Here is a 17,500-nt window from a genome sequence, read left to right as displayed (position 1 = left end):
ACAAAAAAATGCGTTTGCTGTCACTTTCAAATTAGTGCATCCTTGGTGAAAAAGAAAGTATTCATTACAAAATTAAATACAAAAAATTTAAATACAATGGCCTCAAACATCTGAACGGTATATATATATATATATATATATATATATATATATATATATATATAAAAAAATATATATATATATATATATATATATATATATATACATATATATGATAAATGCTACAAATGCCAGCTTATATTTCACCCTCCAAAAATAAATAAAATACATTTTAAATATAAAGATATTTTGCACTATGACTTTTTGGCTTTATTATTCCTATTCCTTTATTTTCTTAAAATATGATGGGACTCCCCACTGACAGTAGTGAAAATAACAAAAGTCAAATGTCAAGACACGGTACAATAATGAGAATTTAAGGAATAAAAATGCATCGCCGTGTGGGAAAAAAAATGCTTCTCATGTATCTTAAAGTTTGCGACTTATTTTACTTCCGTATTGTGTTGTACTTAAGAGACAGACCGAATACTGAATGAGGAAAATAGAGGGCGTCACTTTTTTCTACTTTGATTTGATTGGTTGTACTAAAGAGGCGTTTCATTCAGAAATGAACACTGACGGCTGGAGGGGGCGTGGTTAATGATGTCATGCTCATGCCCAAGCCGTCAAACTGATGTCATCAGAGAAGACCCGTAGTTTTAGAGGAGTTTTGGATGAATTGTTCACCACAAAAATAACAATGCGAGCTAACAAAATAAATACAGTCGATTTCGATCGCCATAAAACAGGCTTGACTTTCTTTGAGCGGAATGCACCGGTCTACAGCAAGCAGCAGGTCGGCGTCGTTTATTACTCACCGGTGGCGCTGTTGTAGCTGCTGATGGATGAGGTTATAGGTGGCGTCTCGTCCGAGTCCACGGAGCCCGTGTCGTCGTCTTGAGAGCAGCCGGCCTGGATGGCGCGCAGGTAGCTGTGGCTCCGGGAGCGGAAGCAGGTGGGTGTGGGCAGATCCAGGGCCTCCACCGCCTGGGAGTCCAGCTGGCCGTACGCCGCGCCGCTCCGGTAGCCCTGCTCCACCTGAAAGGACACGTGCAGGTTGAAACGTCCCGTCCGAGGGCGGCGGGGCAGGCGGCCTCTGCACACCCACAAGCGCGCCTCGCACGGGGTGAGACGCGGCCGGCGCTTTAGGGTGGACTGACGCATCGCCGTGCGGACATGAAGAGGAAACGGCAGGTTGGCTTGAGCGGCTTCCATTCCGGCTACTGCCACAAATATGGCTTAAAATGAGAACAAAAAATCCTTAAATGTATTCTTTTTGCAGTCCGCGGATGACGAGTTCGTTTTATGAACTTTTTTTAAATTTAGATATTTATTTTAGCAAAAAAAAAAAAATTATAAAAATTGGGGAAAATTGTAAAAAAAAAAATATATATATATAAATAATAATAAATAATATTGTTTGTATTGTTTTATAATGGTATAATGTATATACAATTGTATAATTATATATAAATTATAATACTATAATTTTTATTAAAAGAAAGGTTAATTCCGTTTTAGGTATAAATATGTTTTGGACCAAGACACTACTGTTTATGTTATTTTTAATAAAACTAAAAACGAAATACTTGACAATAAATGTGGACAAAATGTAAATACTTGTAATTTAGACCATATCATTAGACATATTTAGATAATCTCATTCACAGAACAGCTGGCAAAATTGTAGAAAAATATTAATTGAAATATAATATATAATAATATATGGAAAAATGTTCATTCTGTGTAAGGTCTAATAATATGTTTTGTAATGTGACATTACTGCTTATGATATTAAAAAAAAAATTATATATATATTATGCTTTATGCTTTTATGTATTTATGCTGTTTTATGTAGAATCTATTGAAAATCCCTATTGAAAATATATAAATATTAACAACACAACGCAAAAAAAAACCCCACCGACTAAAAAATCTTCAATAAAAATCCAAATATGCAATCATTTGCTATTCCTTTTGCTCAAAAACAATTTTCACTTTTGTTTTGCTCCAAATTCGTCAGGCAGTACGCAGGAGAGTCAATCGACTCCACAATGATTCAGTTGAATCTTCAGGTCTTTCCAAACCGACCTGCAAACACAGTCGCTGTTCACACTCTCTCAAAGACTAAGAGTAAAGAGAGTGTTTGTGTTTGTTCGTCCGGGAGGAGACTCGTGTGAGATCGTCGAGGGTACACCCGGAAATTAAAAGCAAACAAACGGTAAAACACGCTGAACTGCACCTTCAGAGCTCACTGAACTAGAAATCACAAGCCAATTCCCAGGAAAAATACTTATAAAAGCTGCAAATTAGCTGCTGTCCTCATTTTCCTTCCCTTTGATCCCGGCATCCGACGGCATCTCAGAGGAAACTTCTGAATCATCCATCACAGTCTTCACAGCACATTATCCCATTCAGCAAAACAGATCTCCAAAATAATCAATGCTCTTTCCTCTGAAGAAAAGGTTTCGGAGCTTCGTCTTGACGTCTGCATCAGCGGAGTGAATGCTTGAGTATCTCGTCCTGATAACATCCCCTCCAACCGATTTCCCAACCTCCACGTCTCCTTAAACTAGCTTAAGGATGTCTTACAGCATTTTAATCTAGAACACTCCGTTCCTGAGGTCAAGTGAACAGCAAAACCTCTCAGACACATTTCAGAGCGCACACATTTACAAGAGATTTTACATCTGTAGAAGGAAATGTGAGTGGTTTTAACAGAGCAAAACTCTCTGCTAGGACGCTTTGCTGTTTGGTCACTAGGGTGTTCTGTGGGTTGCTATGTTTTTGCTATGTGGTTGCTAAGGTGTTTTTGACTTTGGTTATGCTATGCTATATGGCCATATGCGGATAGTGGGGTGTTTTCTGGAGTTGTTGTGGTGTTGCTATGTGGTTACTAGGGTGTACTGGAGCTGCTACGTGGTCACTAGGGTGTTAATATGGTGTTTCTATTAGGTTTATAGAGTGTTGCTATATGGCCACAAGTGGATACTGGTGTGTTCTGGGGTTGCTATAGTGATGCTAGAATGTTCTCGAGTTTCTTTGTGGTCACTAGGGTGTTCTGGGGGTTGCTAGAGTGTTTCTATTTGGTTCCTAGAGTGTTGCTATATGGCGACATGTAATACTGTGGGGTTGCTATAGCGATGCTAGAATGTTCTAGAGTTGCTATGTGGTCACTAAGGTGTTCAGGGGGTTGCTACAGTGATGCAAGAATGTTCTGGAGTTGCTAAGTGGCCATTAAGGTGTTCCGGGGGTTGCTATGGTGTTTCTATTTGGTTTGTATGGTATTGCTATATAGGCACATGTGGATAGTGGGGTGTTCTGAGGGTTACTGTTGTATTGATAAGGTGTTTCTATTTAACTGCAAGTTTCTTGGGGGTTCTATGGTGTTCAAGTCAAGTCAAGTGGCTTTTTATTGTCATTTCAACTACATGTTGCTATATAGTTGCATATAGTTTCTAGAGTTTTGCTATGTGGAAATTAGGGTGTTCTAGGGGTTGCTGTGGGGATATGTAGATCATAGATATATCTATCTAACTATCTGTCAAGTTCACCGTTCCAACATGGCGGCTGCATTTGGGTACCTACAGCAGTCCAATGGGGCGTCTATACATGTCTATGATGTGGATGCTATGGTGTTCTGGAGTTGCCATGGTGTTGCTATGTGATTGGTTCCAAGGTTTTTTATGCATTCTTATTTAATTGGTTCCCCAGTGTTTGCAGAATTTTACTTTATTTAAACTTTGCGTAATTTATTTGTTTTATTTGACACCAAGGTATTCTGTGCCTCCATGCTTTCTAATATGTTTTGATAATAAACATTATATGTTCCTTATTTATTTATTTTAATAGTGTTTACTTGTTTTCAGTTTTGTATACCTATTTAAAATAATAAGTTATTTTATATTAGGCATAGCCTATAGCATGGTGTATTTTATTTGTTTTGTCAATAAAATTTCTATGAATGACATATAGGCTAAGTTAGCTTGGCATCGTATTTTTTTCTTGTTTTCTTATTTTTTTCTTGACATTGAACTGAAGCTCATTCGCGAGTGAAATTAAATTGCGCATGCTGCTTTAAAGCTATTTAAAAGTAAAAGAAAGCGAGGAACAGAGGGAAATCTCAAACAAACAATTTCTTTACGCCAAATTACTGCTAAATTAAAAGTAAAGTAAATTGTGCATGCCATTTTTCACAAGCTCTTTCAAAGCAGAGGAAAGTGAGGAAAAGAGGGAAGGGCTGTTGTTATTGGAGAATACGCACCAGTCCATTGTGTATTACGCTAAAAACATATACATACTATTAGTTTTGTCAATAATAATAGTAACAGTGATGCTTTGACAAATTTGAAATGAAATGATTTTTGTGACCTGGCCCATGGTGGAGCCTCGTCCCAGTGTAGAACAGCGCTGACCGAACACCCCATCAGTGCCCCAGTGCTGCAGACCCGTCTCATCCACTCCCATCAGACAGTCCAGGTTATCCAGGCTGCGATTAGTGGAGACCTCACACAGAGACGGCATACAGCTGAGAGAAACAAACACAGAAGATGTGGTCACTAGCGTGTACTTGGGTTGCTATGTGCATGCTAGGGTGTTCTAGGGATGGCTAAGGTATTGCTATGTGGTCGCTACAGTCTTGCTATGTAGTTGCCATGTGGTTACTATGGTGTTCTGTGGGTTGCTATGGCACTGCTATGTGGATTCATGGTGTTCTAGGGATGGCTAAGGTGATGCTATGCTGTTGCTATGTGGTCACTACAGCGTTGCTATGTTGTTTCTAGAGTGTTACCATGTGGTTACTAGGGTGTTCTGGAGTTGCTATGTGGTCACTAGGGTGTTCTGGGGGTTGCTATGGCATTCCTATGTGGATACTAGGTGTTATGTGAATGGCTAGGGTGATGCTACGCTGTTGCTATGTGATCACTAAAGTGTTGCTATGTAGTTTATAGAATGTTGCCATGTGGTTATTAGGGTGTTCTGGACTTGCCATGTGGTTACTAGGGTGTTCTGGAGGTTGCTATGGCATTGCTATGTGGAATCAGGGTGTTTTAGGAATGGCTAGGGTGGTGCTAGGCTGTTATGTGGTTTCTGGAGTGTTTCCGTGTGGTTGCTAGGGTGTTCTGGAGTTGCTATGTGGGCACTGGCGTGTTGTTGAGGTTGCTGTGGTATTGTTGTGTTGATTCTAGGGTGTTCTAGGTATGGTTAAGGTGATGCTTTACTGTTGTTATGTGGTTTCTGGAGTTACTATGTGCTCACTAGGGGTTGCTATGGCATTGCTATGAGCATATTAGAGTGATCTAGGGATGGCCAAGGTGATGCTACGCTGTTTCTATGTGGTCACTACAGTGTCGCTATGTAGTTTCTAGGGTATTCTGGTGTTGCCATGTGGTTACTAGGGTGTTCTGGAGGTTGCTATGGCATTGCTATGTGGACTCAGGATGTTCTAGGGATGGCTAGGGTGGTGCTAGGCTGTTGTTATGTGGTTTCTAGAGTGTTTCCGTGTGGTTGCTAGGGTGTTCTGGAGTTGCTATGTAGTCACTAGGGTGTTCTTGGGGTTGCTGTGGTATTGTTGTTTGGATACTAGTGTGTTCTATAGATAGTTCTATGGATGCTGTGTTGTTGCTTTGTGGTTACTACAGTGTTGCTATGTGGTTTCTAGAATGTTGCTTTGTGGTTGCTAGGGTGTTCTGGGGCTTGCATGTGGATACGATACTATGTGTTCTTGGGATGCCTAGGGTTTTGCTACACTGTTTCTACGGTGTTGTTATGTGGTTTCATGTGGTTGCTAGGGTGTTCTGAAGTTGCTATGTGGTCGCTAGGTTGTTTTTGGGTTGCCACGGTGTTGCTATGTGGATACTAGGTTGCGACTGGTGGAGATCTAAGAGACAGCATACAGCCGAGAAAGACAAACACAAACATAAGAGATTGAGAGCAGGAAAGCTTTGCATCTCCCTTGTGCAAATAACATTTGAATTTCATTTGATTAGCAAGCAAGAGCCAGGTGCGGGACAGAGAAACAGTTCTGACCGACTTGACCAAAAATAAAAATAAATGAAGGCCAGTGAGGATTCAGTCAGGGTGGTGGTGGTGGAGGTGGCCGTCATAAAGCAGTGAAGTTTAGGACTGTCATCGGATAGAGTGAGAGTGCATCTGAGTGGTCACGTGATCAGACGGAGGCAGAGCTAAACACTAACCTGTGCAGGTGCGGCACTGACGTGGTGCTCCGCAGAGGAGACCAAACCACTCCGAACTGCTTCTGCATGAAGGGACAGGGGCTCGGCCTGATAGGATTTTACACGACCATCCAACATCAATGTCTGCTGTTTGTGTCTAAGATTCATTAACAACTGACTCAACTCTCCTAGGGATGTGTATTAATCATAGATGATCTAAACCTATTCGTCTCCCTGTTCCTAACATCTCACCAACAAAAGCATGATGTAAAAAACGTATAAAATATAACCTAGTTTTAGTTTGCTTTAAATCATTTGGAGGTTTGCTGAGGCCCCCCGGATGAAAACTACTGCGCTGTTTTATTTTGATATTAAAAATGAATGGGAAATCTGTTCTCTATGAAGCTTTTACCAATCACCCTGTCAATGTGCTGCCATCTGCTGGTCACAGTGAATGTGTTCCTGATCCCGTCCATGCTGAGATGTTCAGTTCAGGATATTTATTAAGGTCAGACACTCGTGATGCACCTTATGCCATGTGCATAAAATTATCCAACGGTTATTTAATGTCACAAAGAGCTTTGTATCAGCTAACTATGTATTGTGTAAAAATATTATATTATAGTCAAGGTTATTATAATTAACCAAAACTAAAGTTATAGAACACATTTACGTTGCATGAAGTGAAATAAACATGCATATATATATATATAAGAACATCTCGGCATCGATGGTATCAGGAACACGTTTTCTATGGGTCCAAAGTTATTTTTTGCTTTATATAAATGATATCTGCAAAGTATCAAAAATAGTAAAATTAGTTCACAGATGATACAAATATTTTATGTCCTATTATGGGAACTATTACTTTAGAAACGAGTAATCCTGAAAGTTGGTTTGATTTAAATAAACTAAACGTTTCAACTAAACGTATGTTACTTGGAAATATTAAAAAGAGTACACAAGTTCGGAGACAGATAAATGGTATGAACACAAAAAGGGTAAATGAAAATACATTTCTTGGGGTGATTATAGATATGAATTAAGTTAGAAATCTCATATAAATCACAAACATAATAAATTGTATTTTTTAGTACTCAATAAAGCCAAGCGAAAACCACTCACATCATTCTTTGTAGTGCATTGATATTCAGAGAGATATTACAAAGTCGAGATATCAGCTGGTAAATGCACGTTCATATCTCATAATTCTGACTTTAAAACGTATTTTTAACAAAGTGTCCTGTAAGGAATTGGATTAGGTGTAGGGCAATAGCACGGTTGAGTATTTGTAGAGTGTGTGTAGTGTGTGTGTGTGTGTGTGTGTAGAGCATGTAAAGCGTCTGTGTGTGTGTGTAGAGCATGTATAGCGTGTGTGTAGTGTGTGTGTGTGTATGTGTAGAGCATGTATAGCGTGTGTGTGTGTGTGTGTGTAGAGCATGTATAGTGTGTGTGTAGCGTGTGTGTGTTTGTGTGTGTGTGTGTAGAGCATGTATGGCATGTATAGTGTGTGTGCGTGTAGAGCATGTATAGCATGTGTGTAGTGTGTGTGTGTGTGTGTGTGTGTGTGTGTAGAGCATGTATAGCGTGTGTGTGTGTGTGTGTGTGTGTAGAGCATGTATAGCGTGTGTGTAGTGTGTGTGTGTGTATGTGTAGAGCATGTATAGCGTGTGTGTGTGTGTGTGTGTAGAGCATGTATAGCGTGTGTGTGTGTGTGTGTGTGTGTAGAGCATGTATAGCGTGTGTGTGTGTGTGTGTGTGTGTGTAGAGCATGTATAGTGTGTGTGTGTGTCGAGCATGTATAGCGTGGGTGTAGCGTGTGTGTGTGTGTAGAGCATGTATAAAGCGTGTGTAGCGTGTGTGTGTTTGTGTGTGTGTGTAGAGCATGTATGGCATGTATAGTGTGTGTGCGTATAGAGCATGTATAGCATGTGTGTAGCGTGTGTGTGTGTGTGTGTAGAGCATGTATAGCATGTGTGTAGCGTGTGTGTGTGTGTGTGTGTGTGTGTGTAGAGCATGTATAGCGTGTGTGTAGTGTGTGTGTGTAGAGCATGTATAGCGTTTGTGTAGTGTGTGTAGTGTGTGTGTGTGTAGAGCATGTATAGCGTGTGTGTAGTGTGTGTGTGTGTGTGTGTGTGTAGAGCATGTATAGCGTGTGTGTGTGTGTGTGTGTGTGTGTAGAGCATGTATAGCGTGTGTGTGTGTGTGTGTGTGTGTGTGTGTAGAGCATGTATAGCGTGTGTGTAGTGTGTGTGTATGTGTAGAGCATGTATAGTGTGTGTGTAGTGTGTGTGTGTGTGTGTAGAGCATGTATAGCGTGTGTGTAGTGTGTGTGTGTGTGTGTAGAGCATGTATAGCGTGTGTGTAGTGTGTGTGTGTAGTGTGTGTGTGTAGAGCATGTATAGCGTGTGTGTAGCGTGCAGGGCTCACTTGCGAGGCGGTAGCAGTGGAGGCTGTTGTTCGCTGAGCGAGTGCTGCGTGGCCTTCAGGTAACTCTGGCGCCTGGCAGCGGTTTTGGGCGAGGGTTTGGGTGATGGGGGTCCGTCCGAGTCGTCGCTGTCCTCCATGTCCCCCATGGCTTTGACGTAACTGCCGCTGCGCATTCGTCTGCAGGGGATCTCGCCCGCACCGCCTCCTTTACCCAGCGTCCCGCTCCACTCACCTCCAGGCACCTGCCAGAACACTTACACTTACTACCCACAATGCATCTGGGTCGAAGGATGTCAAATAGAACATCTTAAATGTACTTTCTATGTTAGTGATATAATTCATGTACTTTTGAAAATCTCGTTTTAAAATTCCTCTGCTAAAATGGCATTTAAAATTACAAGATTTTGTTAAAAAAATATATATATATATATATATATATATATATATATATATATATATATATATATATATATATATATTTTTTTTTTTTTTATTTATTTACTGTACATACTTGGATTTATTACTACAATTGTTATTGCATCTATTGTAATTATAAAGTAATATATTCTTCTTATTATTATTGTTACACAAATATGTGAAAAAGCATTAGAATATTTGAAAAAGTATCTGAAAAATACTGTTCAAATATTAATTGTATATTTTTAACAAATATATTCGTTATTATTATTATTACTACTGTGTATATCAAACAAAACACACTTATTTATTTTGATATCTTGTTTTGTTTTTTTCCATTTATAATTCATTCATTTATTTTATTTATTGTTTAAATTTATGTAAACAATATTGTTTAAATATGAATGGTAATTACGCAAAAAATACATAATAATAAAAAAAGTGTTATAAAGTGGTTATTCACCATTATAATCAGTGTTATTGCCTATTATGAAATCTTTCCTGCCTTATCCCTCAAGAAACCTCTCCACTGTCTCTCTCTCTTACGCTGACTGGCGTGTGTGTACCTGTAGGAAGTTGCAGGTCATCTCCTGGCCGTGGCAGGACTTGGACTTCAGCAGGGTGCGGTTGACGGTGGCGGAGCCCTTCTGCAGCACCTGTCGGGCCTGACTCAGAGTCAGCGTGGACCACGAGCCCCTCTTGACCAGCGCGGTCTCCCCCGTCTGGCCCGTGGAGGGCGGCAGGCTCACGGTGGGCTTGAGGTCTCCGCTGCTCTTGGAGGATTTGAGCGAATGCGCCGCTATGGTGTTGTATCCCTGCGGATGCGGTCTGGGAGCCGCCTGACTGTCCGACACGGCCCTTCCCAGCGTCATCATGCTGAGAGGGTTCCGATACGCCACCGCCAGGGGCCCGGCGGCGGGCTGAGCCGGAGCCTCGTCCTCCAAACCGTCATCCGAGCTCCAGAAGCCTGAGAGGTTGGGCCGCGGCCGGCGCTTGGTGCCTTCGGTCTTCGCCCGGTCTTTGCTTTTGCTGCGGCGGGCCGCTTTAGCCGCGTCTCCGGCCGGCCCGGCGGTGATGCTCCCTTTGACCGCCGACACCTCTAGGGACTGAGACTTGGCGAAGAGCTTCTGGACGGACTGCACCAGGTTGCGGATGCGGCTGGGACTCTCGCTGCGCTGCTTGGAGCCGCGGCTGCGCCGGTGGAACTGCAGTGTGCTGAAGCCGTCGCGCTGCAGCGGGAGGTGGCGCTCCAACTGGTCCAGCAGGTTGGCCGGGAGCCGGTTCATCTTGGCGGCGGCCGCGGATGAGATGGTGGCCGTGCCGCTGCTGATCATGGCGGGAGCGCCCAGCCCCAGACCCAAACCCATGCCCATGGACATAGAGGACGTGAGCGTGCCGGAGCGACTGCCGGTCTGAGCCACACAAGCCTGCTGAGACACGACACACATATACCAATTTAAGTGTGCGTTAAAGTTCAAAACTGCACATATGTTGATATATATTACGGGTTGCACAGACTAGTCGACTAGCTGGATTTAATGCTTTGCCATAAACGCATAACAACCTAGCAGTCATACACATGCGTTCGTTTACACTACATGACCTAAAACGCATGTAATATGCATGCAATTAGCAACTTATATGTGTAACCGTAAAATAAAGTCGTTCCTTTACTTCTAGGGTAGGGTATTGAGAACCGGTCCCAAACTTCCAAGAACCGGTTATTCAATAAAATACGTGCATTTCGATTCTGCTTAACGATTCTGTTAAAGAGACAGCCGTCTCATAAATGTGCCGCCTGTCATTAACGCCAACCCGAGAACAAAATAAAATCATCGTCACTGCACTTTACTGAATATTTAATGAGGTTTAAATGTATATTTTATTTGTGAAAAGAGAAGCATTTTAATTAGTTAACCCTAGTTGTTTCAAATATAATTTTATTCTTATTTCATTTTTATTTTATAAATATTATTTTTTATCAAATATTATTATTAGTAATATAAATGTATTATTATTGTAAATTAAGTTACGAAAAAGGATACAAATGTGGATATTTGTGTTATTAAAAGTAGTTAAAATACAATTTAATTATGTAATTTTTTTAACAATTGTATTTGTATTTATTATTAATTATAATACTGTTATTATTATAATTATTATTATTAGTAGTAGTAGTAATAGTAGCACTAGAAGTAGCAGTAGTATGTTTTGTTTACTATATTATCCTAAAACATTAAACAAATGTAAGAAAAAATGTCTGACACTGATTTTATCATAAATGATGAACTGGCTTTAATATTTTGTCATATCATATCACTAAAAAGGTTTGTTTCTTTGTTTATTGCATGTATTTGCTAAACATTTCCTTATTTATTTATGACAAATAAATTGCAATTACATTTGAATTTTTATTCAATGTAAAGTTGAGTAATGATCATTTCAAATATTTGTATAATAATGAATAAATACAAATATTTGAGTTTGAACTAATTGTAATTTTGCGCATATGAAATAATACAGATTTCAACAAATACTAGTCAAAAAATGCACAATTTTAAACTTACATCTGAATTTAAATTGCAAAAAAAAAATAAAAAAAAGAGCAAAAATGAATTAAATTGATCCAAAGTGGCGGTAATCACATTTATACGTTTTCAAATAAATGCAGTTTTTTTAAGTTTTTATTTATCAAACAATCCTGAAAGATAAAATCCACGAAAATATGAAGCAACGCGACTATTTTGAGCAGTGATGGTAATCAGAAATGTTTTTTTTTTCTGCAGGAAATCAGCATATAAGACTGGAGTAATGCTGAAAATTCAGCTCTGCGTCGCAGAAATAAATCCCGTTTTATAATAACGCATAGAAAACAGCAATAACATTTCCAGTAAAGGCCTGTACCTGTGTGTAGTCGCTCTGCTCCGGCTGGGTGGTGTAGTGGAGGCGAGGGAAGGTGCTGCTGTTGCTCAGCTGGTTGTTGAGGGGCAGCAGACAGTCGGACTGCAGCGTCGTCGCCGTGGAAACAGGAAAATGATGGAGGTGAGGGTCCAGAGTGGCGTAGTGGTTGACGGTGGGGCTCAAGAGGAAGGCGGCGTGGGGGTCCGGGGCCAAGGGGCACAGGGGCTCCTGGGGGCCCGCGGTGGGGTCACAGGTGTCGGACAGATGGCGGCTACGGTTGGCCCCTAAGCCTTTCATGGTTGCTGCGCAGGGTCGGCTCTAGTACATGATCCCAGATGAAGAGAGACGACGGCCCTGGAGGGCGACCCCTAGAGGACAGACAGACAAACTCCGTTCAGATCCAGCCGCTTACAGTGACGAAGCCGCCGGGCGTGGTTTTTGCAATTAACTGCAATAAAAAATATTTAAAGTGCCTTGTTGAACCGTTAGGGTCGGTCTGAATGAAAACGCTAATTTATTCTTTGCCACTAGGTGTCGCTTTTGGGGCATTAAAAACTCGCAAATGCTGTTTTCAACGAAATCGACCAATTATCAGAGCAGTTTGGGAAAATTATTGGGGAGTTTGGGAGACGTTGAACAAACGAGGTAAAAATGAACGCATATTGTGTCAAAACAAAGGTATTTTTGGACCTTGCATGCGTGTCGGCCTGTTGTTCGGGACTCCCGAAAACAAAATATAAACTGAAATAAAGTAATAAATATGTATTGTATTTAGTAATAAAAAGTACTAAAACAAAATAAATTAAAGCTAGTTAAAAATATTTTAAATACATACTGTAATCTGTCAAAAGCACAACAAAATTACCAAAGCACAAAAAAAGAAATTAAAAAAGACATTTTTAAATAAAAAAAACACAATTTGTTTAGTATAAAATCTTATTTTCTTCATATATTTTTTTAATTTATATTTACTACACAACTGCACTAATTTGCACATTATATATATATATATATATATATATATATATATATATATATATATATATTTTTTTTTTTTTTTTTTTTTTTTTACAAAATTCCTTGCTATCAACGAGAAGTGAAACGAAAATACCCTCTTTAAACATATAGAGGTTAGTGTATTGTTAGTAAAACATTGTGCAAGTGTTGTAACTCAAAAGGCAGTCTGCTGAAACAACATCTTGTGGGAGGTTCTACTCTATGATGTAATAGTGTGGATAAGCCCCGCCTCCGCCGAAGACCCACGCCCGCTTCTTACATCACCGCCCGTTTATCCCCGGTTTAGGTTTTCTTTAAAATAGTAATCTGGTGTAATCCCAGGCTGTAATCTGTAATCAGAAGCACATTTAAAACTGGAATATATCTTAATTTCGTTCACACGTGTTTCATAAACGCATAATCCTTTCCGGATTGCAATCTGCCATCAAAATGATAAACAATTATTCTAGCTGCTGTGAGAAAAGGTTATAAATGATCAGGGATCCTCACATGCGTTAGCCTAGCAGCCGAACAACTTCTTTATGTCTACAGACATGACTTAAAGACCCAGTGCAATGCTAAAACACCCGTACGTACAACCCCAAAAACATGCACTGCAGCTTTAAGAATTTTTATTTAGTTTTTGCTACACAAAAACACCGAGTAAGACTTTTTTTGCAGTGCATTTCTCTATTATTCAAACAGCGCAGTCATTCAAGTCCACGCACAAATTGTTCCCAATCAAACTCTCTCAAATCTCGCGTGTTTTGCGAACTGCTCCGCACGCGCCCCGGAGGCGCGCGAAGCCCGCTCTTTCCCCTTCGACGTTCATGCGGAGCCGGATATGCTCTCATCGAGAGCCCAGTCACCCGGGACATCGACTCATTCACAAAACCTCACAAAGAGCTCCGCAGGCATGCTAAACGTAGCTTTTTTTCCCCGGCCATTGCTGCGCGGCGCGCGGTGACTCACAGTCGAAGAGCGCGCGCGGCTCACGCGAGTTCACGAGGAGGAAGCGCGTGCACTTGACAGGCGTTTGAGGTCCTGAAGCCTGACGGGAAATAAAAGAAATGTGAGACGTGTTTGGTTTGCGTAATAATGTCAAAAAGCGGCTTCACCTTCCTTCATCGTGCGGTTTGTTTAAAGGTTGCAATTAAAATGTTGTTACCATTTCGGCCTAATCAAAATTTGAACCGAATTAAGATGAATAATAACACTTTTTTAAGAGCGGCTTTACAGCTGATGCAGGGCAAAATTATTTATCTTTTTATTTATTGATTGATTTTCTGTTAATTGAAATAAGAAACGTAAAATTAATATAACCTTGAGCTGCATTAAAAATGTAAAGAAAAAAAGAAAATTAGAAATATTTTGACAACTGATATCAAATAAGTTTTGAAAAATACATTTACGTCATGTAAATAAAATTAATATTTTTATTAAACTAAACCGAAAAAAAATAATAATAATAAAAAACATTATGAAAACGCCATGAAAACCATGGTTTTGAATTTTCATTTAAGTTTCAGGTATTCAAATAAGTAAAGCGAATTAAACTAACATTAATAAAGAAAAATAATAAGACTATGTAAATACAAAAACAGCAAAAAAAAAAAAAAAAAAAGATTAAAAACAAAAATACAAATTTCTAAAACTAAAATGTAAGTGAAAACTGAAAATATAAATATATATAAAAAATAATGCTAAGTGCTACATTAACTAAAACTTTAAACAATTTTTTTTAAAATGCTTATAAATATTAAACTTGATGTCCTAAAAGTAAAACTGAAATAAAAATGTATTAAAACTATGAAAAAACAATATAGCCTGAATTAAGTTAAAATACATGATTACTAAAACTTATAAAAATAAATACTTTAAAGACAAAAAAAATGTCAAATGCAATACAATTATTAATAATTTAACTAGTTATAACATACACACACACACACATATTATATATATATATATATATATATATATATATATATACACACACACATTCACACACATTTGAAAGCTAAAAAGAAAATAGAAAAGTGATAATATTTAAAATGATAAAACAAAATATACAGAGAAAAAGTAAACTAATAAAAATGACAATAAAAATAGTAAAAAGTAAATCTATTACAAAAACAGAAAACACCAAATTAAAAACTCATTCCAGGTATTGATAAAAAAAGTAAACTGAAAACATTTTTATTCAAAATCTAAATTTAAAATATGAATAAAAAACTATAAAAATACTAAAACTGTAATAATCAAAATATTTAGCCTGGTCGCATAACCCCTCCCCTTCCAGCCCATCAAGCCACGCCCCCACGCATATGCTCCGCCCCCGCGGATGCAGTCCTCACAAATCCAGAAGGAAGTCTCATTAAAATGCGGAGCGTCTGACCGTGGCATCCACAGCAGCTCTGTCCTCTGGAGACCCGTCAGCTTCAGAAAGTCATTACCGGCCCTTTGAAGGATCCACGGGCGGCGTTTAACAAACTAAACCTGGGAAATGATGGAGGTTAGGAACAGGACTGTGAGATAATGAGCGAGTCTCCTCAGTTCACTCTAATGAGTCTGTTTCCAGATCGCTGCTCGTCATTAGCATAAGAGGATGAGGAGAAAAGTGTGATGAACGATGAACCTCCGGGATAAACTTCTTTCTTCTGCTTTCATGTTTCACTTCAGTCACTTTGAGGAAAAGCTTTCCATTATAATCATAAACTACTACTAAATTAAATTCACATTTAACACGTGACATTATAGTTATAAATCAAAATAAAATTGTATAGTTATGTAATATGTTAAATATTCATATATATATATACACAAAATATTCATTCAAATATTCATATATATATATATATATATACACACAAAAATGATAATATGAATATATATATATATATATATATATATATATATATATATATATATATATATATATATATATATATATACACAATTATTTTTTTATTAGTATTTTTACAGGACTGTATGTGTTGTATGTTATATAACCTAAATTATAATTAATTGCAAAATTTTAATATTTTAGCATAATACTACAGTGAATAGTATTTTATATAATGTATACCTATTTTATATATATATATATATATATATATATATATATATATATATATATATACACACATTATATAAAATACTATTACACAAAAATGATAAAAATGTATATATATATATATATATATATATATATATATATATATATACTATAGCATAATAACAAGTATTTATAATACATTTATAGTTTTTCTAAATGTATAATTTATATTATTAAAATATATAATGATAAACATAAAACAGGTATATAATGAAATTCGAATTTCTAATTGTAAATTAAAATTCTAATTCAAATTAATTTATTACTGAATGCATATTAATTATATTATAAATGTTTTATTAATCTGAATGCATATATATATATATATATATATATATATATATATATAAAATGGCATTATTTATTATGCTATGCAATTAATATAATATATTAATTAACTTAGTCTACATATATTATAAATTCTAAAATTCTAGTTAAATATTAATTATATATTTTTAACAAATCTTATCAATGATAACATCCCATATTTCGATATCCCTGTGCAGCTTAGCGTCTAAATGAAAATTAGCAAGTGAATGAAAACAAGCAGGTGACTCGAGGTCAGAGCGAGGATGAGGGAGTGTTTCGTCCTTCCTGCCGTCGCTCCGGGGCTCTGAAACGCTCAGGAGTCACGCTGAACCTCATTAGGATATAAAGCAGCTTCCTGCTCTCCGTGGAGGCTTCGAACGCATCTGTTCTGTGTCTGAATGCTGCGCAAACGACTTCCGTCACTCGACAGCAGCCGCGTCTGAAGCCTCTGATTGCTCCGATCGCTGAAGGGCCGAGTTATGGGGCCTTTATTGAAACGGGGCCGACGGCGCATTCAGAGCAGGAGACGACGTCTGACTAGCTGAAAACAACGACTGAACCAGCGACTAAAACACAAGTCATTATCTGCTTTTGATTAGAAAGAGAAAAATGATCGACATGATTGTGATTCATTATTTATTATTTATTATTATATCAATTTAAGAACCCTATATTGTGAACGAAGACACTTAAAATAGATAGTTATATTACAATATTTATATATATATATATATATATATATATATATATATATATATATATATATATATATATAATGTTTTAAAATTACATATATATATATAATATTTATATATTATATGCATATATGTAATATTTATAACTATTTATCTATTTTAAGTGTGTGTGTATATATATATATATATATATATATATATATATATATATATATATATATATATATATATATATATAAAATATTGTACTATTTATAACATTATTAACATTATATATATATATATATATATATATATATATATATATATATATATATATATATAAATATTATTATATAAATATAACAACAGAAAATCAAAAGTTTAGGGGTGGAGAATAAATTGAAAATAAGACTCTTGTTTTCACCAAGGCTTCATTT

General features: G+C 37.5%; 1 protein-coding gene across 2 annotated transcripts in view; it reads right to left on the bottom strand.

Moving 5' to 3' along the window:
* The window catches only part of dlgap4a (discs, large (Drosophila) homolog-associated protein 4a), a 130,869-nt gene that overhangs the window by 17,293 nt on the left and 96,076 nt on the right, over nt 1-17,500 (bottom strand). Inside the window, exons 3-7 of one of the 2 annotated variants that reach the window (XM_043230085.1) lie at nt 11,967-12,331; nt 9,629-10,489; nt 8,646-8,887; nt 4,411-4,567; nt 858-1,077 (exon numbers count right to left, since the gene is read on the bottom strand). In XM_043230085.1, coding sequence (XP_043086020.1) covers nt 858-1,077; nt 4,411-4,567; nt 8,646-8,887; nt 9,629-10,489; nt 11,967-12,260 — 1,774 coding nt within the window. In that variant the 5' untranslated portion in view covers nt 12,261-12,331. Of the gene's footprint in view, nt 1-857; nt 1,078-4,410; nt 4,568-8,645; nt 8,888-9,628; nt 10,493-11,966; nt 12,332-17,500 lie in introns of both variants that reach the window. The other variant, XM_043230084.1, reaches the window with a different exon arrangement.

Source organism: Puntigrus tetrazona, unplaced genomic scaffold (genome assembly GCF_018831695.1).
Source record: "Puntigrus tetrazona isolate hp1 unplaced genomic scaffold, ASM1883169v1 S000000148, whole genome shotgun sequence".
In the NCBI taxonomy this organism is placed as follows: domain Eukaryota; kingdom Metazoa; phylum Chordata; class Actinopteri; order Cypriniformes; family Cyprinidae; genus Puntigrus; species Puntigrus tetrazona.
This window is presented reverse-complemented; position numbering and strand designations above follow the sequence as displayed.